At 39.3% G+C, this 25,066-nt stretch overlaps 1 protein-coding gene across 2 annotated transcripts; it reads left to right on the top strand.

Moving 5' to 3' along the window:
- The first annotated feature begins 210 nt into the window (after positions 1-210).
- On the top strand, positions 211-23,949 carry Graf (GTPase regulator associated with FAK). Of its 2 annotated transcripts, XM_053760479.2 has the most exons (15): positions 212-617; positions 5,079-5,236; positions 8,273-8,344; positions 10,652-10,753; positions 11,526-11,741; positions 12,481-12,552; positions 12,967-13,131; positions 13,330-13,410; positions 14,137-14,349; positions 14,585-14,895; positions 15,390-15,566; positions 21,804-21,846; positions 22,312-22,486; positions 22,845-23,013; positions 23,421-23,949. In XM_053760479.2, the coding sequence occupies exons 1-15, from the start codon at positions 458-460 to the stop codon at positions 23,590-23,592; spliced, it is 2,286 nt and encodes a 761-aa protein (XP_053616454.1). In that variant the 5' UTR covers positions 212-457; the 3' UTR covers positions 23,593-23,949. The 2 variants fall into 2 exon arrangements, with proteins under 2 accessions (XP_053616455.1, XP_053616454.1); XM_053760480.2 differs by lacking the exon at positions 12,481-12,552 and having other exon boundaries at positions 211-617.
- Positions 23,950-25,066: the final 1,117 nt, after the last annotated feature.

Below are 25,066 nucleotides of genomic sequence, written 5' to 3' on the forward strand. Positions count from 1 at the left end.
TTCGTAGTAGAATTAGAATATTTCCATCAAATATTATATGTATTATATTATTCTATAGTTACAATAATTCTATTTTTGATAAGTGTGTAATAATTATGATTTAGTCGAATCGATAAAGTAGTTTGTGAAAATGAAGAGTTGTGAAAAAACAGAAAACTACTACCACCAAGTTTATAAAATCCTACTACCTCCATATCCATGTTATGATTATGGTAATTCCACTAGTAGAGTGACAGCTACGCAGTGAGTGGTTGCATATCAATTCGACTGAAACGAAGATATTTAGCTTTTTTATTCCATTTTATCGGTATTTTAGCATATCGTCGGCTTGAATTCGTCCCCGACGTGTAATTAATTCCGTCCGTGTGGAACGTTTTAGTGTCGCGTTGCCATGGCCCCGAGGGCGGGCGCGCAGTGAAAGTATAGTGATTGTGACCGTGATCCAGCTGCCAGGAGGATGGGCGTGGGCTTGCAGCCGCTGGAGTTCACGGAGTGCCTGGCGGACAGCCCTGCCTTCCGCGAGAACCTGCAGCGCCACGAGAAGGAGCTCGACCGCACCAGCCAGCAGATCAAACGGCTCATCAAGGAAGTCAAGGATGTCGTGCAGGCTGCCAAACGTGAGTCGTCTTATCTATAGTTATTAGTTGTTTACCTATGTTCCTCATTAACTAATGCCAGGATTTTTCTGACAAAAAGAAACATTTTAGTTTATATCTGTTTAAGCATATTAATAGATGCCCTAAATTGCCCACATCAAATAACCATATTAGAAAACAAACCAATGGCATGGCACACTAATTAGTATAAATAATATTGGTTCCACCTACATTTAGCTCACAAGTATGAATGACCTCCTTCTTTAGACAATAGCAAATGAGTGAGATATTTATCAAGAAATGGCATATTGTCATATTACGTATAGTATATGCATGCTTTTTTATGTGTGACAAGTGTTATTGTTTTGACAACTGAATAGTACTGTGTAATTACTTTTTTATATTTTATTTATAACAATTTAACAATATCATATAGGTACTCAGGCAAATTGAAACTCCCTAAACTTATATTAATTTTAATTATTTTTAATTTGATTCAAACTTAGTGATATAGCATGTAATAAAATCATGTTCATGCTAATAATAACCATAAAATGTAAAAGTTATGAAACTATATCAATATAGAATGTAAACAAACAACCCATAACTGTTATCTAATGAGATACGAGCGACTCAGACGCTGCCAACATTTGCATAATTCAAAATCCTGTTTTCTAATTCCTAGTGTAGTGTGGGTGGATGTGCAGCAGTACACTTTATATGTCTACAGACCATATAGGTGCTATTTATTGTTGTTTCAAAACTTAAATTATCACGAATATAAAGTTTAGAATGTCGTTTTAGTAAGGCAGTTTATTTGACTGACATGCATAATGTAATTTTTTTAAAATATTAACTTTTATGTATAGGTAAGTTAATTTCATATATGAACTAATAAAGTACATGGACATTTAAAAAATGTTTTTAGTAAGCTAATGCTTATGATTTAAGTCATTTATAAGTGATTAAATTTATCTTTGCAGATAATTTCTCACCATTGCTTATCTTGTGAGTGTTTCATTCTGAATGAAGACAAAAGCTTTACAGTTAACTGCGAGAGATAACATGTGATGAAGTAATATCAATGAGCCTACATAAAATCATCATCATTTTTAATAAGTAAATATCTGGAAAAGTTATTTATTATCATAAAATCAAAACTTAAACAAACTTATAAGCTTATATGTCAAAACAATGATCCTATTATGCAAGTGTTTATTACATTTGTCTTGATGAGACGATACCAATGTACTCCATGTGATCACAACTGTATAAAATATTATCAGCTGGGACAGAACAATATTAAGATTTAACAAACACACTTCTTACATAATTTAACATGTAGTAAACCTGTTTGCACACTCTTCAATTGGCAATTTCATAATGTGCAATGATTGTAATGCCATCCAAGCATTGCTAAATAATGTTCCGTATCATTTTGTGACAACATATCAAATTATTACCTATAATTTTATAACAAAGTGAGTCAGAGCATTCAATTTGTGCTGTGGTTACGAGCACATATGATTTGTTATCTGTAATAACTGATAGCAGTGGTTGTGCAATGAAGTCATGGCAGCTGTTTGCCAATGCCAAGAGAACAATACCCAGGGTTTGGTTTTGCTAAGGTTAATCATATCTCAATAGTGGTGCATCTTTACACAGTTTAATGTCTAATAACACCATTGATACATGATGACTTAACCAAAGAATTAAGACCCAGCACTTGATGATAACAATATGTGTGTATGAGTAGGGACAAGGGTCTGTTGATTCAATAATGAATATAAGTCCATAGATAAATCAACACTAATTCCATTCTTGATGAGTTGACACATGTTGATTGTTTATCTATTGTTTTTGCTATTGTGTCCCACTGTCTACAGTATGAACTCTGAGGTTGGTTAACACACTGGTCCACCTTTGGAGGCTTGACCTTACTTGGATTAATTTAGCCACTAAAGCATACACTGGTCACCCATATATGTGTATTGTTGTTAAAAGTAACAGATGTGAGGCAACTTCAGCTAAAGTGAAACATGAACGGATAATGTTCAAGTTCTTATAAATTAATGTTCAAAGAAACATAAATCTTGTACATTTAGCAATGTCTAAATAATGATGTATGAATGTCTAAGAATGCTACATATTGTAAATATTTTCTAAATTAGTGTTTGAGACAAGAAATGTAATATTGTAAAAGTTTTTCACGGCTCAGCAGAGGTGGTATGTGTGTCAATGGCTGTTTTAATTAGTGCTCTGCAAATCACAGCAAAGGCAGCTTATTACATGTGTATTGTAGTGTTGCATGGACAGAGCAGAAACTCACAAGAGTACAAGCTTCATGACTGACTGACTGCAAGGACTTATCTATATATATTAAAAAGCGAAAAACACTCATTCACTCAAACACGCATCACGAAATCTTGAAAACTACTGAGCCCATGAAGATGAAATTTGGCAGGAAGGTAGATTGTGACTAGGAGATGTCCGCTAAGAAAGGAAATTTCAAAATTCCAACCTGAAGGGGGTGAAATAGGGGTTGCAAGTTTGTATGAAACATCGTCATTTCTGAAGTAACACACATGAATTTTTTTATTTAAATTTGTGATTGGTAAAGAATAATAATGCATTAATTAGATTTTGAAAATTACATCCCTATAGGGGTGAAATAGGGGTTGCAAGTTTTTATGAAACTTTGTCATTTTTGAAGTGAGACACATAAATTTTTTTATTTTATTTTGTAGTTGGTAATATTTTGAAATTGAATCTCTATGAAAATTGCATCTCTAGGGGAATGATGTAGAGGTGGAAATTTATTATTTTTGAAGAGAAGGTCCATGAAATGTTCGGCACGCGTTACGGGAGGCGGGAGTGGGACACGTAGCGGGAAATGGGATGGGGCACGTTGCGGGCAACGACATGGGACGATTTCTAGGAAACGGGACAGGACAAGTTTCGGAACGAGACACGTAGCGGAAATCGTAGCGGGAAATGGGAAATGGAACTAAAGATGACAAAAATACGAATTTGAATAATAGTAATACCAGTCTTAGAATACGCGATAAAAGAATAACTGGAATTTTACTTCGATTCCTTTTGACAACTGAAATTCACGCGTGCGAAGCCGCGGGCAAAAGCTAGTTTATAATAATTCTTTTATTTCTAACTTTGTTCACAAATAGTTGGTCGCTATCCATAGGTCAGGAACTTCATCTGTAAGATCGTAGCTCTTAATGTGCGATTATAAATAAAACCGCACTTCTGTTATCAAAGTAGTTAGCGGAAGCTTGGTCTCTCGTGTACACTGTGTAGTTTAGTGTAGGTATGCGATGTGTGAAGTGACCAGCACATTATCGCTCGTCGCCGGCGCATTGTTTACGTCGCGTCGCCTGCTATGCGTCATGCGCACACGCACGCTAAATTGGTTGTCTTACTTTATTGTTGCATTGCACTAGTTGACTATTAAAATAGCATTGTAGCATAGTTGGGACTCCGTGGAATTTCACAAAAGGACCCGTAATCGACGATCGTGTCTGAGAAGAATGAGGAGTATCTAGGAAGAGCTCTCTCCAATGCATCTAGATCAAGATCCATCCGCCTATTCCACAGAAATGAAGATCCACGCAGAGTAAATCAATTTCCCCTTCGACTGTGCTCCGTTCATAAACATAAAACAATTATCGGACGAATTTAGTGCCACTCAACCTCAGTCATAAACTGTTGCGCTGGGCACTCGATTATATACCGATAGGTAGGTCATTAAATAATCTCTCGTAAGGTTTGCCTGTCAGAAATAATTTATATTAAAAAAATATAAGAAATAATAACTCCTGACCGTTTCGTCTATATCTGTGCCAAAATTTATCAAAATCAGTCCCGTAGTTTTTAGGTTTATCCATTACAAATACAATTTTTTTTTATAATATTAGTAGGAAGTATGTATTTGTTTTATTTTGAACTAGCGGATATAATTTATTATGTTTTTACCCGAGCGAAGCCGGACCGGGCCGCTAGTTAACTATACAGACGAAAGATCTGCGTATTACTCATCGGTAACCGATACGAGTACCTGTACATTGACATTGTATTAATTAATTTCAATGCTGAATATAATTCTGGAATTCGCGGGCATTCATAAGAAATAGCTGCACGTTCGCCATGCAATGTGCAACTGCAGTTTGAATGCAAGGTTATCGCATGCAACTGTCTAATGCCACGGCGATGATACCATACCTTTATTGCATTACACCGAGGACATGACGCCGTACATTCCGTATGGATATAGGGCTAGTGGACAGAAATATTGATTAGGTGAAAGTTAAATGTTGTCTCATTTAATTATTACGTCCATACATTCGTTAGAACAAAAAAACGTCGGTTTTGAATAACTCTCCCGGACAGCCAGCAGAAACAAAACGAATCCGGGCAAGCTTGGAGCCCGGACGGTATGAGCCCAGTCTAATGGATCAATTTGTTCAGGTCTCGGAGCCGCGCAACTGGCGCTGGCGTCCAGCATGGAGCAGTTCGAGTTCGCGTGCATCGGCGCGTCCATGACGGAGGACGAGCGCGTCATATCGCACTCTCTGCATCACTTCGCGCACCTCATCCGCTGCATAGAGGACGAGCGGGAGCGCATGGTCAGTATCTACTAATTGTAAAAGTTACAAGGAGATAGATTGCAGTGTCTCATATTGTCATCCTGAAAAATTAACTCAAAATCTTTTTTTTTCTACTGTTCTTTACGGATCTTCGCGCTAACTATATGTTTTTATTTCTCTCTAGTAAAGATTTGCCCCACATTATCCCCAGCTAATTAGTTGCTCTTTATCCCACCACAATGCTATAGCTCTATTTGGTCCATTTGGTTTTATGGTTGACTGTTGGAGAATGCCATAATATGGCGTTAAGTCCACCATTTGTACATATTTTTTGCAAAGTTCAATGTAGTTTAAATAAATAATGTACTAATACCAAATTTAAAAAAATAGAATAAGCGGGTACCTACTTATGCTTGTCATGGCTATGCATCTGTCTTATACAGTATGCAGAGTAGTCTCGAACCCAGATAAAACATATTACGTTGAAACATTTGCAAAGTTTACACCCCATTAAGCCACGGACGGAGGTCCTATAAAAATGCCCTCCAAGTTTTCTATTTAGTATTTACCACTTCATTTTCTTTATAATTGGCTCAGTGGCTGGGCTGGCGGGGCAGCCTGGGCCACTTCAAGTTGCTGACATTTTCTATTTAATTGGCTCCTTCGCTCGCAATTAAAGGTCATTATTAAAATAAGTAGAATAACTTAGACTTTTAATACCATCACGCATTTAGTGGTGGAATGTTCTTCTTTTTATAACGCTACATAATTTTTATAAGCTTTTACAAATAAAAATTATTGAATTTTTCGTCAAACTTATGATTTATTCACATGTTTGTAATAATTTTATTATTTGCCCTTGGAATGAAGTACAGCCATGATTTCGTTATCAAGTAAACTAAATAGAGCGCCTCGTACTATCGTTTATCAGATAAAACGGTCAGCGTGAAGCGAACAATTGAACAAATGTGTAATGGCGCGAGTTGACAACGGTAGCGATCAGGTTACGCCGGGAAGGTCGGCGTAGCGCTGCTGGCTTGATTGGTACGCGATTCATAGTAATCGAAACATAACGATATATTGTTGGGTTACACCCGTTACGGCACATAATTACGAATAAAGACAAATGTGGAACATTTCGTCGACTCCCAAAGGCCCCTGAGGAGTGGGCATAAGGCAAGGAGCTCACTCACGCGCTCTCAAAATACGCTTGTTTTGATGTACGCCAAGCCGACTGTACCTAGATCTCTCGATCTCTATTGAGAAATGCCATATACCCGTGGCCTTTATCACGCATAGCATGGCATTTATGGTTTTTGTATTAAATGCTGTGTTGAAAAGAATGAAAAAGGATTTTCATGTCGTTATGCGGATTCTAGAGTGAAGGTTTGCTCTGATTCAAACGTAGATGAGAGCAATAGTAGGTAGATTGTTCTCCGAACTCTACTATCTCAGACAAGTAAAAAGTTTTGCTTCCTCTGAAGCATAAAAGAATGTCAGGCCTCTATTACCCCAGGTTGTGACCTTGAAAAAACTTTCTCGTGTTAGATTGGTACAATACGCGAAGTGCGTGCGTCTGCGTCACTTTTACTGTTCACACGTGGCGCACGTGAGCGGAAGGATCACATTCAATGAACAGGATTCATTAGCATAGATTATAAAGGTCCGGTCATTGCAAGCAAAACGACAACACAAACTACATTAAACTTGTGAATAAAAATAATGAACAAATTGGGCAACGTATCGTATAGGATATCGATTGTGACCGCGAATGACTGCTGTGCCTTGGGTCTTAGTTCTATGTAACCTAAGTCCTCCTCCAGGCCTTATGTCTATTATTGTCATGATACGAAACAAATACTGTGCCTCCAGTTCAATATATTTAGCACGTTGAAATACATTCAATACAGAGTACCTAGTTTCAACGTCACATAAAAAGAGTAAAAAAGGGAAATGCCAAATTCCCCTATTTTTTTTTACTAAGATTCAAGCATTGTAGCTTCTGTGACCTTTATGAATATGAGCGAACACTATTTTATTAAAGTATGTTGCATGGATTGCACGGAGCGCAAGGAGCCGACGACAGCACAGCCGTTATCATATCAATAATGAACCGAGACCAGCCATTGTGTGCAAGCGGAATATTTTGTAACTGTCAATGTGTTTATTTAACAATCTGCATTGCGGCTGCCGGTTTCGTAAGACAATATAGTTTTGAACCCAATATTGAACATAATATTATAAAGAAAAAGATTTGTATTTTTGTTTGTAACATAAAACTACTAGGGCGATTTTTATGAAATTTGGCACAGAGATAGACGAAACCTTCAGGATTGATATAGGCTACTTTTTATTATGGTTTACCCGCGCGAAGCCGGGGCGGGCCGCTAGTATTGAATATAAATAACTTTTTCTTTACACATATTATAATATCTGTGTCATAGCGATAAATTTCCATTTTCTTAATACATATACATATAAATCGATAGGTTTGCGTCGTTTTATATTTATTTCCTCGGTTTATATTTAACTGTGAGCATACAAACGAATAATTAGTAATTCCATCAACAAATTAAACTTCGTAATATTATTGTAATGTCAATAGATTTAGAAATTTCAACTTAGTCGGAAACCTTAAAGTAATAAAATTAGATCATTTAACGACAGTAAAACGTGACTATATTGTCTATTGCATTTGCATCTCACAAATGACTAGTGTGAGAAACAGCCTTGATCTTTCCACCATTGTGGATCCCACCTCGCGCCTACACAGTACATCACACACGTCGCTCCATTCTCATAAACTTTCGTCTATAATATTAGTAGGGCTGCATTAGTATCCCAGATACTAATGTGTGAAGTATTCTGGATCAGTTCGCAATTGTAGACATTTTAAAGCAGCAAAATGTTGTTCGTTTATACTTTCAATACTTTATTTCACTATAACTACATTTGAAAGCTGGCGTACAATTAATCAGTGCCGCTAGGGCCTTTAGGTGCCCTGGCTATTTCTAGGGTTTTCTCTAATACAAACAATAAATAAGTCAAGACTAATAATGTTATTTTTTTTTACAGTTGGGGCGTGCACACGAGCAGATCATCCAGCCTCTAGAGAAATTCCGGAAGGAGCACATTGGGGCCGTCAAGGTAATGCCATCAAAAACATGCTGTAAAAATCCCAAGTCTCGCAGCTCAGTTTTTCTACCGTAAAAAGTTGTGAGATCCATGTAATACCAAGTCGATTAATTTATTTAGTCCCTACTTAAGGGACTTTCTGTCTTAAGTTATTACGCAAGTTAATTATTTATTAAAAATCTCAATCTCATATCAATATTAAAAATCTTTTAGGTTTTAAATAAATAGATCGACTTGGCCATCGCATGAAAACACAATGTATCTTACAAGTAATACATATTATATTATATATTTTTCAAATCCCTGAACAAATGAGCAAAGTCTGTCTCCACTCCATAATAGATCCCATAGTAATAGAACAAAATTATTCTTGGCAAGTTGATTCTGGCGTTCACATGACTTTATACAATTTTTGAACACGTCTTGCGGCAAAAGTCTTCTGGTGAAAGACATTTCGTATAGATAGAAGACTGTACACCCTACGGTTCAATCGCCCTTATTACCCCACAAAGTAGGTAAGTAGTAGGTAACTTAATCTTCTTCGGAATACCTATTAAAATTATTTTGGTGTTTGATCTAAGGTAAATCGCAAATAGAGTAATGGCGAAGATTGATCACGACGTCGTGATTGACGCCCAACGGCGTTTTCTAAACTAATAGTTCCATCAACGCTATCTGAAACATCTACTAAGTCTTCAAGTTTCTCTACAGTTTCACTGATAATCACCATTATTGATATCGATTATGAGTGAAATGAAAATGAGGGTGAAACTTGATTTGTATGTGGATGGTGGGATTGGTAGGTTGCAATAGTAACGCCACAGGTTAAGTAAAAATATTTACTTATATAATTATACTTGCGTAAGTTATTTAAACTTTATCTCTGCTTCTAATCTAGCTAGATAGAGGTCAAACCCACTTAAATTTGTAATTAAAAAAAAGATCAGATTTTTTTATTTTATTTGCATATTTAATTTGCGTGAAAGGGCTCGAGATAATACATTTTTGGTTACCCATCCACTTAGTTACCGAACATTGCACTACACTGCGCCACCGAGCTACTCTTTAAGTGATATGATTTAATTATGCATATATAAAAAATAGAGGACATGTCGGACCGGCGACCGCTTTCGCTTTCTGCGACCAGTTTGGATTTGGACGCTGACCGGCGTGTGCGCAGTTATGTCATTTGAATGAATTGTATAATGTGTTGTTGATAAGATGACGCAACAGGAACGCGGTGTGAATGCTAATAGGGTTAGGCCGTGGTTAGAATTTCAATTGATTAATTACCAGACAGACATCCATGTCAGTCGTCACTTTTCTATCCATTTATCCTGGCCAATTTCTGGCCTGTTGTTGGCTATTAGGCTAAGGCTGTTCTTATCTCTTAGGACATCAGACACACAATATTATTGCTCCGTATTATTAAATTAGGATCAAATAACTATTTAAATAATGAAATAAGAAACACCAGGCTTCGAGCGGGCTTATTGCAAATGCACTTTTACTTACGAATAGAACATATATAATTGTCTTCGGATTTTTAGCACATCTGCCTTAATTTCGAGAAACAATAGAAATGTCGCCCGCCTCGACGACCGCAGACGGCGAGTCAAGTGGTGGTGACTGTTCCTATCGTTTCTATTGTATCGAGTGGGTTGTGCTCATACAGTTCTTTGCAATGCATAGTTATTCGGCCGCTGGTCGAATGGCCATCATGCCATTAGGCTACAGAGAACTGAAAATGATATAATGTCATAAAATATAGTATCGTTGAGTTAGTATCCCATAACACAAGTCTCGAACTTACTTCGGGGCTAGCTCAATCTGTGTGATTTGTTGTTTCTATTTATTTATTTATGACCAAATACCGACACAGATAAGTGTCTTATTACAAGTGTCTAATCCCAACTAATATTATAAATGCGAAAGTACGTTTGTTTGTTACCTCTTCACGCCTTATGTACTGAACTGATTGTTATGAAATTTGGTACACGAGTGGAAAATAACCTGGAATAACACATAGGGTACTTTTTATCCTGAAATTCCCACGGGAGCGAAGTTCCGGGGCGCAGCTAGTTTTTGAATAAATGCTTTGTATAAAAAATAATTACCGGGATCTTATAATATTGAACATATGTATTTTAATATTCTTCTTCTGTAGTTAATTTCGTCAACTGTAGTTCATAAGCCTTCTCTAATCACGCCAAGCTTCACTATCTTCTCCAAAACGAGCCTCCAACCTTGGCGATGTCGTGACTCCAACGGGCACCTGGTATTTATTGGTGTTCTAATGTTGGTGAATGTTTGTTTCAGGAGGGCAAGAAGAAGTTCGACAAGAAGACCGCCAAGTTCTGCCAGAGCCAGGAGCGGACGCTCTCGCTCTCCACCAAGAAGCAGGAGAACGTCTTCCAGGAGGTGGGTCTAACGGTGGCTTAACTTAGTGAATTTGCGAAAGTTCCGCGCGCATGCGCACAAACACACACGTCATGTCAGATGAGACTAATAAAATCTGATATTAGTGAGAAAGAAGATGAGAGTTCCTAGTGCCTATAGCAATTTTTCAATGACTACCTCATCGGTTCATTTCTATACTAGAAAATAGTATTGTCACGTCGAGACTACAGAAATATTATGCGAATGGAGAGACAATCGCGCCGGCAACAGCGTGATTTGCATCAACATGTCGGTGAGTCACGATGTGGACTCTTAACATCTATATATACTTTACTTCATCATATATACTTTAGTTGTCATGGTGACGTCGCGAAGGTCGTTCATTGTTGTTTACTCTATATTACCAGCGTAGATAGAAATAGCATTTTGCAGAAGGAAAATATTATTTGAAAAAATATTATGGAATGATGAATTCACCCCTAGGTTTGTTAATTTGTATGTTGTTGTTTGTATGGCGTAGTTTGGCGGCGTAAATTGGAAATCAGAAAAGGCAAATGCCTTGACTAATCTAATCTACTGAATCTTCAATTTCTAATTATTTATTTTTGCACGAATTTTCGTGTCAAAATAGTTTGCATAAAATAGATTTGAAACGGAACCCATCATCTCTGTATAATCTGTATATAATTTTATTTATTGTTCATTGCATTGCGTATGTATGTGACTTAATTAAATGTATAACAAAAGGAGTAATTCGGGAGTATGTCGAACGTTACGGTCGGTATTGTGTCAGGCCGACGCGGCGATGGACATGGCGGAGCGCGACTTCTGCCGCGCGTCGCTGGAGTACGTGTTCCAGCTGCAGGCCGTGCAGGAGCGCAAGAAGTTCGAGCTGGTGGAGACGCTGCTGGGCTTCGTGTTCGGCTGGTGGACCTTCCACCACACGGCGCACGACGTGCACGCGGACGCGGAGCCGCGTGTGCGCGATCTGCAGCTGCGCATACAGCGGGTGAGTCCACACAGGGCGAGTGCTTTCAGCCAAACTTATCGTGATTCATGTCTTCCTCGAATGCTTGCGTGTATTCTTTAAATCGTGTATCGATTGTCTCATTTTCCAAAAGACATAAACTTTTGTGTATATAGGTTTACGATTCGAGTTCGACTTGAGAATTGGACCAATGTGCTGAGTTTCAAAGTAGAAGAGGACGATGACTGGTAAAGCCTCGCTTTGCCCACAGATTTTTCATGCTTCCAAACATTCATCTAACAATTCATTGATTATGAAAATTTGCAGTTGTGTGATAGACAGAGTTTGCAGTTATGAAGTTAAAATAGTTTAGAAATACATAAACAATATCTGTTTTTTTTTTTGCTTGTATGTAACACAATTTAACTACACATTCCATCAATTTGACAGATCAGACCTGCAAAGTGTTACACAATATTAATTCCATGATTATTTTGTATTGTTTTTGAGTGTTTTAGGAATAACTAGATTTTTATAGATCACTTGTGAACATGTTTTAGTTCCTGTTTTGTATTTTGTTTGTGTCAAATAATTCACTGTGTAATAGATTGTATCCTCAGCAGAAGCTCATTGTTAATGCCGCTAAAGGCAATGATCATCGACTTTAGCGGTTTTAACTAACTAATAAATAATAAAATCCATGTCCCCAAATCAGCCAGACAAAAACTGTCTTTAACTGCATGAGTTTTGTGTGTGTTGAGTGTGAGTGTGTGTGTTGCAGACGCGCAGCAACTTCGAGGAGACCAGCAAGCAGACAGAGTCGCTCATGAAGAAGATGATGGAGGCGAGACAGGTATTCACTGACTTCATAATAATTCATGATGTTTATTTTTGTCATACTTTTGTAATCACGCGAGAACGCGACATCGTGTCGTGTCTAGATCGTTAGTGGAATCTCTGGAAGAACTCTCTGACATTTTGTTATTAGCGAATTAATATGTGTTCCGTTTTTCCTTATGAATAACGGAACCATAAGATCAGGACAACGTGGTCTAAGAGACAATAACGAATAGTCATTATTTAGGTAATTTACTTTACTTACGTACTTTTTAGCAACTCTTACTCATATTTTTTCCATCTTGTACAGTTTGTATTTGCGCCCTTCTTATTCAGCTGCGCATTGGAATTCGACGGCAGATTTGTCATTAAGTGATGTATGTCATGAGTGATGTTAAGTTGGATAAAGAGTGAAGAATTTGAACAACAGAACAAAGAAGAGGAGAGCGAGGAGGGCGGCGTGTCGCGCGCGGGCTACGTATTCGTGCTGGAGCGGAAGGCGTTCGGCTCCGCCTGGGCCAAGCATTACTGCGTCTACCGCCGCGACTCGCGGCTGCTCACGCTCGTGCCCTACAACCAGATCAACGTCAAGGCGGTACGTCTGCTTCTCTTTGTCGCACTCGCCCAGAGGTAGAGCCCTCTCACGGACGGTGTAGGTTCAAGTGATGGAAAGGTTTGAAATTTGTGTCGCTTGTTTGATATAATTTTATTGCATAAAAGGAGACAAAGAATTACCAAACAATAAGATGGCTGAGTATAATAAATAATGTCGTGTGTGTGTGTGTGCGTGCAGGCGGGGTGTGCGGAGAGCGTGTGCGTGTGCGGCGCGCGGCCCAGCGGCGACGCCAGCGTCGACCGCCGCTTCTGCTGGGAGGTGAGGCCGGGCGCCCGCTCGCACTCTGTGCCTCTAATATAGAGCCCAGAATAGGTAGTAAGGATGGGTATTCCACGTTACGGCTGTTACAATTAAAAACATTGTGGTTACCGAAATTTTTGTCGTTAATTATTAATAAAAAACTATAATCTAATTAAAATACAGTAAAATATGATGTAGCATAATTTCCTGTGATCAGATTCCAAAAAAAGGAAGAGCTTCTCAGATTGTTGCGATCTTTTATCATAAAATGATTGTAGTATATAGGTTAGACAAAGACAGAGAGTGAATACTCGCTCGTCTGGCGCTGCACTGAGTGGAATGTTATATACGTCGAGTGCATTCTAGTATAGTGCATTGGGTAATTCCGAGAGGAATTTGTAAAGAACGACTAGAAGATAGACCTTCTTGTAGTACTTTAGAAATTTAAATATAATCATGTGTACTAATTTGTGTTAGAATCATAAACATGTTATTAGGTTTTTTCGTCGAGTCATATTTTTCATATAGAGGAAATTACGAACTATTTTGGGGACATATTACGAATCAACAAAAATAGCGCGCCAATCGACACGGCCAGGATAGTCAAGATGGCGGCTAGATTCATGTCGGCAACAAGGAAATATCGCTCAGATTAGTAAATTGTATACATTTTGGAACATACCCGGTTTCGGAATCCTCCATTGCACCAGTAGAAGCTGTAGAGTGGCGCGCGGTGGTCCGCAGGCGGTGCCGGCGGAGAGCGCGCGCGCGGCGCTGACGCTGCAGGCGCTGAGTGAGCGCGACCGCAGCGCGTGGCTGCGGGCGCTGGCGGCGGCTCCGCCTGCGCCCGCACGCGGCGCCGCGCCCGCCGCCGAGCCCGGCCTGCTGGACGACGCCGGCTTCCACTTCGTGACCGCGCTCGTCGCAGAGATCGAGCGCCGCGGCCTGGACGAACAGGTCAGCCACGATTCCACTCATGTCTTCCCAAAAATAGGTGTTCACCAAAATTTTAGCTTTAAAATATTCTCTGCAGTAAGTACTTGCCTCGAAGGTCTGGCTGCGCTCGTGCGCCTAAATGTCTCGGGCTGCAATTGATGCTGATCTACTATTAAACGCTCGAGGAATCTGCATTGCTTCACAGATGATATGAATGTGTCCGTTGTATCATGTGACCTTGTGTGTGCGGCGACAGGGTCTGTACCGCGTGGCGGGCGTGGCGTCGAAGGTGGCGCGGCTGGAGGCGGCGGCGCGCGAGCCGCGGCGGCTGCCGCCGGCGCTGGCGGACCCGCTGCAGTGGGAGACCAAGACGCTGACGTCGGCGCTCAAGGGCTACCTGCGCGCGCTGCCGGAGCCGCTGCTCACGCGCCGCCTGCACCGACAGTTCATCGCCGCCGCCAAGTGCGAGCGGCGGTCGGAGCGGCTGGCGGCCGTGGCCGCGCTGGTGCTGCAGCTGCCGTCGCGCAACCAGGACATGCTGCACATCGTGCTCGCGCATCTCAGGAAGTGAGTGTCTACTGGTACTGGCCTGTGCCATGTGCTAATATTTTTGTGGATTTTTCTTGAAACATCAATACTCTCAAGGAAATCTTTATACCAAGAATATACCTGTGGTAATTGCAATTTCCATGTTTTTTTTAATCATCATATCTTTATCTTGTCAAATCCCGTTTTGAATGGAGTCATTCAATTTTTCATTCAAAATGGAAGACATAATTATGTTATCTAAACAGAAACGGCCATATTTTCCCCAGCGTTTTTCTTTGTTAAGTATTTTATTTTATTTTTGAAATTCATACTTATTAATGAATTGGATACTTTCCATTTAATGAAATCATCGTTTACTGAAACAAAATATAAAAATAAGTAATAGTAAATCTCGTAATTAATAAAACTGATCAATTAAAGTGACATTTAGCTATTGGATTTGGTTATTCAAATACACGTATGTATTTTATACCCAGTGAAGTAGCCAATTGACCCGATGTGTTGTGCGCCAGGGTGGCGGCGAACAGCGACAAGAACCTGATGACGCCGTCCAACCTGGCCGTGTGCTTCGGGCCCACTCTGCTCAGAGCCGAGCGGGAGACTGTGGCCTCCATCCTCGAGCTCAAGTTCTACAACGTGCTGGTGGAGACGCTGCTGGACGACTGGCAGCCGCAGCACAACGGCGACAGGTGATGACGCACGATGCTGTGTGAACAACGACTTTACTGTTCACATCTCACTATCGAGACGATGCGCAATGAGACACAGCTTACCGATTGGTGTATACATGCCGCAATGTGATTGGTTCGCTTTTTCAAAGTGAGACACATCTCACTTTGAAAACTCGACGATCGATATCTGTAGCGGCGGGAGCGGGACATGCTCGACCGCCACAAAGGAGAGACCTTCGGGCCAGGCGAGGGAAACTGCGTGTCATGTCGGAGATTGTTCTAGGCTCCCTAGTTTTTCTCGTGAGTCGACAAGTGCGCCATCTGTCCATAGTGTTGTGATTCTTCTGTGTGGCTTGTATATTGTATATGTCAGTGCGTTTAGTAGGCTTTTGCGTCTGTCGTCTCAGTCGTGCTCCGTTGCAACGACGCAGTACGTTGCAGCTCCGTCGTGCTGCATTATTTTTTATAGCTATTATATCGACGTTACTTTGATGTAAGTCGAAGCTTCATACAAATTCTGCGTTGGCTGCGTCCTCCGTCGTTTTGACGGCCGTCGATGAACAACGCAGGCATTGTGTGTAGATTCATAGGACTTCGATGTCAAAAAGTTGGGTTAGTTCAAATAAAATGTAAACAACGCACCAGTGTTAGCAATTAGCGACAAAACACACTCGAAAAGAACACGAATGTCGAAATCTATGGATAATAATGGACTGACAACGTGTTATATCGACGGAGCCCACGGAGCCATAGCCCAAGCCTTTATTAGACCTTCACAGGCACGGGGTCATAAACTATAATATGTATTCTAAATGTCATCGAAATTGGCCCAGCGGTTTAGACGTGAAAGCATGACAGACGGACATTTGCATTTATAATATAATTATGCATTTCGCTACGCTAAACATCACTAGCGCTTCGGAACGGACACTGCTGACAAGGAATGCTAATAAACAGGTAACTTTTAAACACACTCAAGGTTTGCACCAATGTTTTATTGAAAGGTTTATTATAGGTAGCGACAGCAAGTGTGTTGAAAACTCAGATAAATATATGAGACACGCGTGCATTCCTTATGACATATTATAAAAAAATGTCGCCCAGTTGTTGTTGTACAGTTTTTTTTTTTATTTTTTTTTTTTATTGGCACAAAACTGTCTCATATTCGGATTTGAATGTAATACTATAGAATTTTGTAGACACACGCTGCCTCTTCTGCTACTGTATACAGTAGCAGCATGCGTCTACTTCATCTTTCATGAAAATTAGCTATTAGCTTCCATTTATCTTCTTCAGACTAGATACCATGTGGTGTATACATTTCAGGAAGGTCTTGGTCGTTTCTTCGTATTGGATGGTCTGTAAAAGATTACTTTAGGCACCAACGTATGGTTCCGCCATGAGTGCGACGTCGAAGTTTTGTTTTCGGAAATAGACGTAAAATTCCTGTTGAGCGATAAAGCTTCGTTGAAGGTTGCACTGTAGGACTTTATGTTGTACAGTTTTCACCAATACAGCATACCAAGATAAGTCTAATTTCTGAGAAATCTGATGCAGCACCGCTCGTGAAGTGTAAACGTCAGTCAGGTCAGGGAGCTGCAATGTAGAAGTGACATGCGAGATTGATGTGTCCCTAATTTTATTATAGTGTTATAACGTTTCCTTAAAGTTTATTCGTCTTACCGTTATGAATCCGCCGAATCCACATTCTTGAGTATTTTGTTTTCGTAAAAGGTTATGTGCAGATATATTATTACGTACTACAAACTACAAACGACCATAGCCAAATGGCTACGTGAGTAAATACGTATTATAATGTATTAGCTGATTTCATATGGAATGTTTACCTGTGCTCAACGTTTTACAATATTGGGTTCCAGTAATAATTTTAATAAATCCATCAATATGCCATCCCTTCGCTGCGTAATGACACACGATACTCGCATCGTCTGGAGCAAAAACTATGAAAAGACATGAAATGCCTCGTCCTTGGCTGTTGCCACAGAATTTGGAATAATGAGGACATTTGGAATGTCATATGTTGACTTTTGTTTGTTTTTATTTTAACTGTGATGGTCTATGAAATTTGTCACAGAGATATCTGTGCCAAATTTCGTCAAAATCAGCCCAATAGTACTTGAGTTTCAAAATAGTAGTCCTCTTATTTTATTATTAATAGAGGTATATAGATATTTTATTAGTATTTATGTATGAGTGAGCTAAGACAGTCCAATGAAAATTACATCCTCATAGGTTGAAATATCATAAATTGTTTTCTTGTCATGCGATGACAAAGATCCGCGTCTGTCATACTTCTGTTCGATTTATATTATTCTTAATTCTATGGCACACAAAAGGGAGCCGTTGAAAGGGAATCTGGTAACGGATGCGGAACAATGAGCAAGGTTCGCGGGTGCTCCGAGCTTCTTGAATGGCTCCTAACAAACACAGAAGCATTCAATAAAAAATGTATTTATGTGTAATGACTAGACTAGCCGATGATTCGAGAAGAAACATTAAATTAGTGATAACACTTGGCGTTCAGTTTTGTGACTTTATGTTGCAAGTTAAATTTGACCCACTTCCCAGTGTCCAATTGATGAAGATTCGGAACTAGATGCCATCAAATTAAAAATTGTTTGATAGAAAACAAATTATCAACGTTTACATAATATTGGAACACGACATCTCTTAGATAAATGTTGGTACTTCAATATCACAGTTTACCCGCGGCCACGCCCGCTTAAATTCCATTGGGAACAGTTTTTTCTTCGTATTCAAATGAGATTGTGATAGTTGAATTAAAACATCGATTGCGCATTTAGAATACACACCGCGCTATATAGTATTTTTATTGCAAAGTTTTGTGATTAGCATTTAGCGCCGCCTTAAAATACACACAACGACAGCTAGCTTTTTTATATTTGGCGCCACTTACAATAGAATACATATCGAGTTTTCGCCAATCCCACGGGTAACAATAATTTTTTCCTGGTTGAAAGGTATATCCTATGTCCTTCTCCATACTCTTAATTATACATGTGCGAAATTTCAAGAAAATTGATTGAGTAGATAACGCGTGAAGAGGTAACTATCAAACAAACAAACTTACATTCGCATTTATAATAGGTATTAGTTGGGATTGGGATTTGTTTGGTTCCACATCTGTATCGCCTCCTCACGCTGAGGCCGATACAATGTCCATATAGAATCGGAGTATTCACTGCGAGCTATATTGTTTGTGGGTCGGAGAGAGCACCAACATGCGATGGGCGGGGGCGGGGGCGGAGGGGAAGGAGGTGCACGAACAGCTGTCGCGGCAAAAACCTGCACAAAAACTAGATAGACGCCTGCCGCGCTCGCGCAGGCTTTAATTGTAAAGGTATATAGGATGACTCGGGACAAATAGAAATCATCATTATAGTCGACCCACCGACCGCCTTGACGGCATAAAACTCGGCTTGTTACGCGATTGACCATATTGGGGTTTATTTTTACTGGCCAATTCAAATATAAACATATGTTATGAAATTGCAGTTACAGTGATGCCTTCAATCGAATTTAAAAAGTGAAGTACCTAATGCTGAAAATTTTGAAAAGAATAGTGAAACACGAATTAAATGCCACTTATATAAAATGCAATATAACATTGTCACATTGTTTTGCATAAAAAATAAAAAAAAAACATAAAAAATTAACGCATACTTTGAAATAAAAAGTACAATAGGTATACAACAATTTATAAACATATATTTTCCCTCCCGCATTTATACAGAGCATCGTGTCTATCCCATTTCCCATTTGCGTAAGTCTTTCAAGTGAAAGATCTCGGTCAATATGTGACATTTACCTTATTGAGGCTCTGTGGGGTCAAGGCTATCAGTTTATCCATGTGTAAGGCATAAAGTTATGCAACGATGGAAGCAGAAATGAGTTTACGTTATTTTCCCAGTTTATTCCCAATATATCTGGCGCAAACCCAATCAATGGGTGATAAGAAGTACACCGCCTCCGCTATCAGCGTGTCGTGTCACCCCATCACTTTATCGTCGTAACGTCCCCCTTCCCTTACGAGGTGTTCAGGATTACGTACAGGAAATCCCGATCGTAACCCCAAGTGATTTTGCACATAAATATGGATTTTATTTGGAATTAAATCGGGTAATAGGAAAAACAATGGATCCTTTTAAATAAATCCCGGCATATTTAATCTAATGTGCTTCTTAAATTAAATATTCTTCAGTTGCATTGTAGGATTTTAGATACACATACATTCCATTGAGTTGCTCTGGTTTCTTATAAACCGCTCCATTTAATTTTATTTTTTTCTGCGAATCGTGCCCGTGTCAAATTTGCAACGGTACAATAACGATCATTAGGATGATCTTGTGCTCTTGCGGCAGACAGCGAGATACCGGTCCGGCGCGGCAGCTGCGCGAAGCCTCGCAGATAGCGAGGCAGCTGCCCGCAAGAATGCACACCTGTCGCCTCGGGCTCCGCAACCCACTGTCTCCTGCATCTCTCCCTTTTCTAAGGATTTTTAAAAATAACCGCCCCTTAAAGTTATGTATTAAGGAGTTTTTATATGTTAAGGACTTTGTTGTGTCATTCGTCATTCGAATATGATTGATTCTAAAATTACTATACCTACTTGCGTTGAATAAATTTAAATCAGTGTAATTTATTATTCCATCTCGCCTTCGAATCGAATTAGATGTATACCATGTCTAGAATAATATTCAGTCGATATCATAATCATTTTATCGCAATATGTATTATTTCGGACAAATTCAAATTCAATATTCTTTCTTTAATGTAGGATGATATATGTTCATCACTATTCATTATCATATTGATGTCAAAAAAATTAATTAAGTCTACCGCCGGCTTCCAAAGCACAGGTGAAATGAAACGGCGCAACAAATAGTACAGAAAATAAAATTTACTTGAAAGTGATTTAACTTTTTGAAATCACTCACGGAAAAATGCAACTATTTGTTAATCTTTTATTAGAAGAATAGACTCTGTCGTTGAATATCTTCGAAAGTTGTTTGTTTTGTGGACAATGTTATCGGTTTCTTGTCTCGACTCCTACTTTTAGATCTGTATTGTTTCGACAGATCCTTGTCCATAGTTTTGATACCATAGCTAAGTAGTTATTTTTTCTACTTGTTTCAGTCGTTCACGTGTATGCAAAAAGTTTTACAAAATTAGGCACGGGTCCCGATTCATGGCTCCCCATCTCTATACCTGCCTCTTTTGTTCAGCAAGGCTGCATTTTTTTCTTTTATTTGTTCAGTTGGTTGTGTGATTAGTTATCAGTTTACGACCCCTGCTTATTGTGTTGTAATGTTTATAATGAATGAAATCTTGTTGAATATTTATTTAATAGCAATGTGGCAGTTAAATAATCTGGGCGAATGGACTTTTTCCTTAATCATTACACCTATGGATTTGGATAATGACTACAGCAAGGACGTATTGCATTATAGAGTTCACTATCTATGCTCTATAAGTCTACTTTTGCACCGTAGTACTTTGCCACGGTATCTAGATTTACAATGTTTGTTGATAAATTCTTGTTCGATTCCAATGCCGTTTTGGATCATACTTTTATCCCTAGTACTGTCATTAGTGCTTGATGGTACACGATATGATGGAATCCCATAATGCTTTTTGGTGCGTGATTGAAACTATTTTTTTTCCCGAAAAGTGTTTTATAGGGTGGTTAGTGGAGTCTGTAGGCTGTACATCTTGTCCAGTCCCTCAGATACCTGCGCAGGGCTTCGCCAGGTGTTGTGGCGGCAGGTGTGCACTGCACGTGGCATCTGCCGCCCTCGCCGGTATATATGCGCGCGCGCACGCCGGCACCACAGTCCTGTCAGAGATCGCGAACTGTACGCACAGCAGTGTGGTGATTGTGTTTTGTTTGTTCTTGTGAAAATGATTATCTGCTTGTCTGGATTTGTTATTGCTGGGTGGGTATCTATTTTTTATTGGATTTAGATTTCTCGAATTCATTGTTTTATTATAGAGTTATAGATTTTATTGGTGATACAAGTTGTGTGTACATGATTTGTGGAGTTAAAAAAATGCATTTTGAAAACCAAAAATTTTTTATTCAGAGTAACAGTATGTGAAAAAATGAAAAGTAAATTTGCGAAATAATTGTTTGATATGCTGCGTCGGCCAGAGGCGGCTACTGCGGCTGCGCAGTGATGGATTCCAGTGCTAATTAGTTTTCTTTTATTGCAGAACATCTCCGACGTCGATACCGATGTCAGCTCGTAATGATATGGTAAGCAATGTCTCTCTCTATCGTTATTTAATATGACATTAAGTACATGTAAACACGCAAGTGTCACACGATAAAAAAAAACTTGTACAAGTTTGTTTAAAAATTAAATTAATAATATTTTTGATAATTTGACACTTAACCCTCTTATTTATAAGAGTAAGCTAAAATATGATCCACTATTGCACTATAATTGACATTATTAGAATGAGACAAAACATATTTTAGTTTAAACCATGGATTTAGTAAGTACTTCTGGAGTACTTACTAATTTTAAGTTTCATAGTAAAATTCTGTTTAAATAGTTGCGGCATGTGACATAAAGATTTGACAATGATAAGACAGCCGAATGAGTGACGTTTCTGCACATGGGACATTTGAATATAATTCTACTAAAACCTAATGGTTGCCGTGGAACTTATAGTTTTATCACCCTTTCTATTTCTATATTTAACAATTGTTTTACAGATAAATTGTGAGCGGCTGTCAGTATCTGACGGTCTAGGCGGTGGCCTGCAGCTGCCGGGCGGTATTCCCGGAGGGGGAAGTGGGGCTCCCGGGGCCCTGGGGGTGAGGTACGCGGCGCCACATCACGCATTGCTGCAGCACTTCTCGCCAGCTACCGCCGCCGCGCTTAGACCAGGTGAGATACACAAAGTTGTCGGTTAGATAAATACAGATATATAGATACAGATATATGACGGACAAATGTAATCAAATGAGATTTCTATACAACTTCCCAGCCAAGCCAAACATGTTAAGAGTACAAAAGATGTCAGCGCTCTGTCTCTAGCCTCTTGTATTTCTAATAAGCAGCCCATCTCTTTCTTGTACGAGCGGCTATATGTCGGGGTCGTAGCTTTATGTCTACGCTATAAAAAGTAAACAATAGATGAGTGGTGAATGGTATTGCAGTGGCAAAAATAACATTAACATATTTAAAAAAATAAATCGAAACATCAATTTTATTTTTTCTGACCATGTGATGGCATGTGCCCCAGGCGCGACCCGGTCCAGCAGCAGCTCCGCGGAGTCTGTGTCGTCGCACTCTGCGTCGCCGCCTCCCCCCACCCACGCGCCCGCCGCCGCAGCCCCTGCCAGACCCACGCCCCCCGCACACTCGCCACACAGCTCACTCACAGCGCTCGCACTCCCGCATCACAGGCACACGTGAGTTTACATAATATACGGATTATGTATATCTATCAGCAGATTCGAATATTCGGCCAGGTGGATAGCCGAATATTTGGTATTCGGCCAAATCGCTATTCGTGGAATGTCTAGTTTATACGTTACTAGCTTTTGCCCGCGGCTTCGCCCGCGTGATTTTCTCTGCGAAAGCGGAACAGACATGATTCTCACACAAACTTTCACTTTTAGTCATTTTCGGGTTTATTTTTGAAAAAAGTATGTTTGAACGGAGGTCTTTAACTACATGCATACGAAATTTCATCAAAATCGTTCCAGCGGAACAGACAGATAGACTTTCGCATTTACAACATTAGTATACTTAGTTTAGTTACGATAAAGCTGTAAGTTCCCCAAAATAAAAAATGAAATGTTTATTTGTGTGACAGGCGTGTGCGCACGTTGTACGCGTGTTTAGGCGAGTCGGAGGGCGAGCTGTCGTTCGAGCCCAACCAGATCATCACCAACGTGGCGCCGTCGGCGGAGCCCGGCTGGCTGCGCGGCACCCTCAACGGCAAGGCGGGGCTCGTGCCCGAGAACTACGTGGAGCCGCTGCCCTGAGCCAATAGAGTGTTTGCAATTGGCTCGGACGTCATTTTAACACGCTATTGTGAACGGCTTTTGCAAAGACTAATTAGTCTATTTTGAAACTTGCTGTTACTAAAAGAGGCTGATGTATTCAGGCCGATGCCTCGAGCTAACGACCACGCTCAACGGTCCGCAGAGGCAGCCACACCAAATATCATATCGTTGTAGTATTACGTTGTTGATTATTTTGTATCTGTATATTTTGTACATTGTAAATAAGAGTCTGTTGATATTACTATTTATATTATACTTATGTTGTGAATTTTTTACCAAATATACTGTAATGTATTGTGATCCATTAGAGGATTTGTAATTATAAAAACGAATACATGTTTTTGTTTTTCATTGTGAGATATAAGCACAAGCTATGGTAAGGATTAACCCCGTTATTCATATTAGTTGTTCGCTGCAAGCTTAGACCTCGCGAACACAATTTTACAAAATTGAATATTTCATTAAAAATTCTATTGACAGATCCTACATACCTTATAAATTTAATCGAAATGAGACCAACTGTTCGAAAATTAGCGCGTTACAAACCATATTACGTACATACATACAAAAAATGTAATTCAAGTTAACAAAGCACGTTTTATATTTTAAGTTAATGTAAGTTTTAAATGCGAAGCGATAAAACGTTTCTTACCACAGGAGAGTAACGAGAATACAGGTTATTTGAAAAACCATAATTAGCAAAAGTATTTTGTCCTATTACTACCACCATCTGGCGTGGAGGAGCTGTACTTTCCAGAAAAACAGGTAGTTTTATGCTCGATTTCGGTTATCTACAGCAAAAGTTATGTACAGAGTGAAGGTAAAGCGTATTGTAGCTTAGAAGTTTGATTTGGGCTATTTTGGTTACATAGACATTACATTGATTGTTGAAGATGTGCAACCAATCAAATGTAATGTTTACTTGTAGTGGATTTATTTTACTATTTTTATTTTACCGTTTGATGTGTGCATTTGGCGACACCTGCACTGTAGTAACATTGTATTATTGCACTTCCATGGTTTTCTGTGTTCCGTGCGTACACCACCTCTTAAAAAATCGCGAAAATCGCTGTAGTGTCACGAGTTATCGCGCAGGTAACAAATCACGTTTTAACGGGCGGACTTTATTATCTAGTATCTATTGCTTGGCACCCTAAATTATTTCTTAATATAATCTGTCCTTCACCGAATTTGGGGTTCACGGTGTTATGACATTGAAAATTTTTTTTTCAGTATTATTTTTCGTAACAATATTACACAATTTTATTATTATTATTAAAAAGTACTGAATTGTGGCTAGATTTAGGTGGATTGGGTCTCTGATGGTTATATAGGCCTAACCGGAATGAGGCTAAACATATAATAGTGGGGTATTGGGTCTCATTACTTAGGACGAGGTGTACGCAGATAAACAAAAATAACTAGAATATTATTTCTCTACACATTTTTGCTT

Source organism: Plodia interpunctella, chromosome 20 (assembly GCF_027563975.2).
Source record: "Plodia interpunctella isolate USDA-ARS_2022_Savannah chromosome 20, ilPloInte3.2, whole genome shotgun sequence".
NCBI lineage: Eukaryota > Metazoa > Arthropoda > Insecta > Lepidoptera > Pyralidae > Plodia > Plodia interpunctella.

Coding starts and splice junctions, on each gene's coding strand:
- Graf (XM_053760479.2), top strand. CDS start 458: ATGGGCGTGGGCTTGCAGCCGCTGGAGTTCACGGAGTGCCTGGCGGAC. Junction 8,345..10,651: donor AGCACATTGGGGCCGTCAAG/GTAATGCCATCA, acceptor TGTTTGTTTCAG/GAGGGCAAGAAGAAGTTCGA. Junction 15,567..21,803: donor CCGCAGCACAACGGCGACAG/GTGATGACGCAC, acceptor CTTTTATTGCAG/AACATCTCCGACGTCGATAC.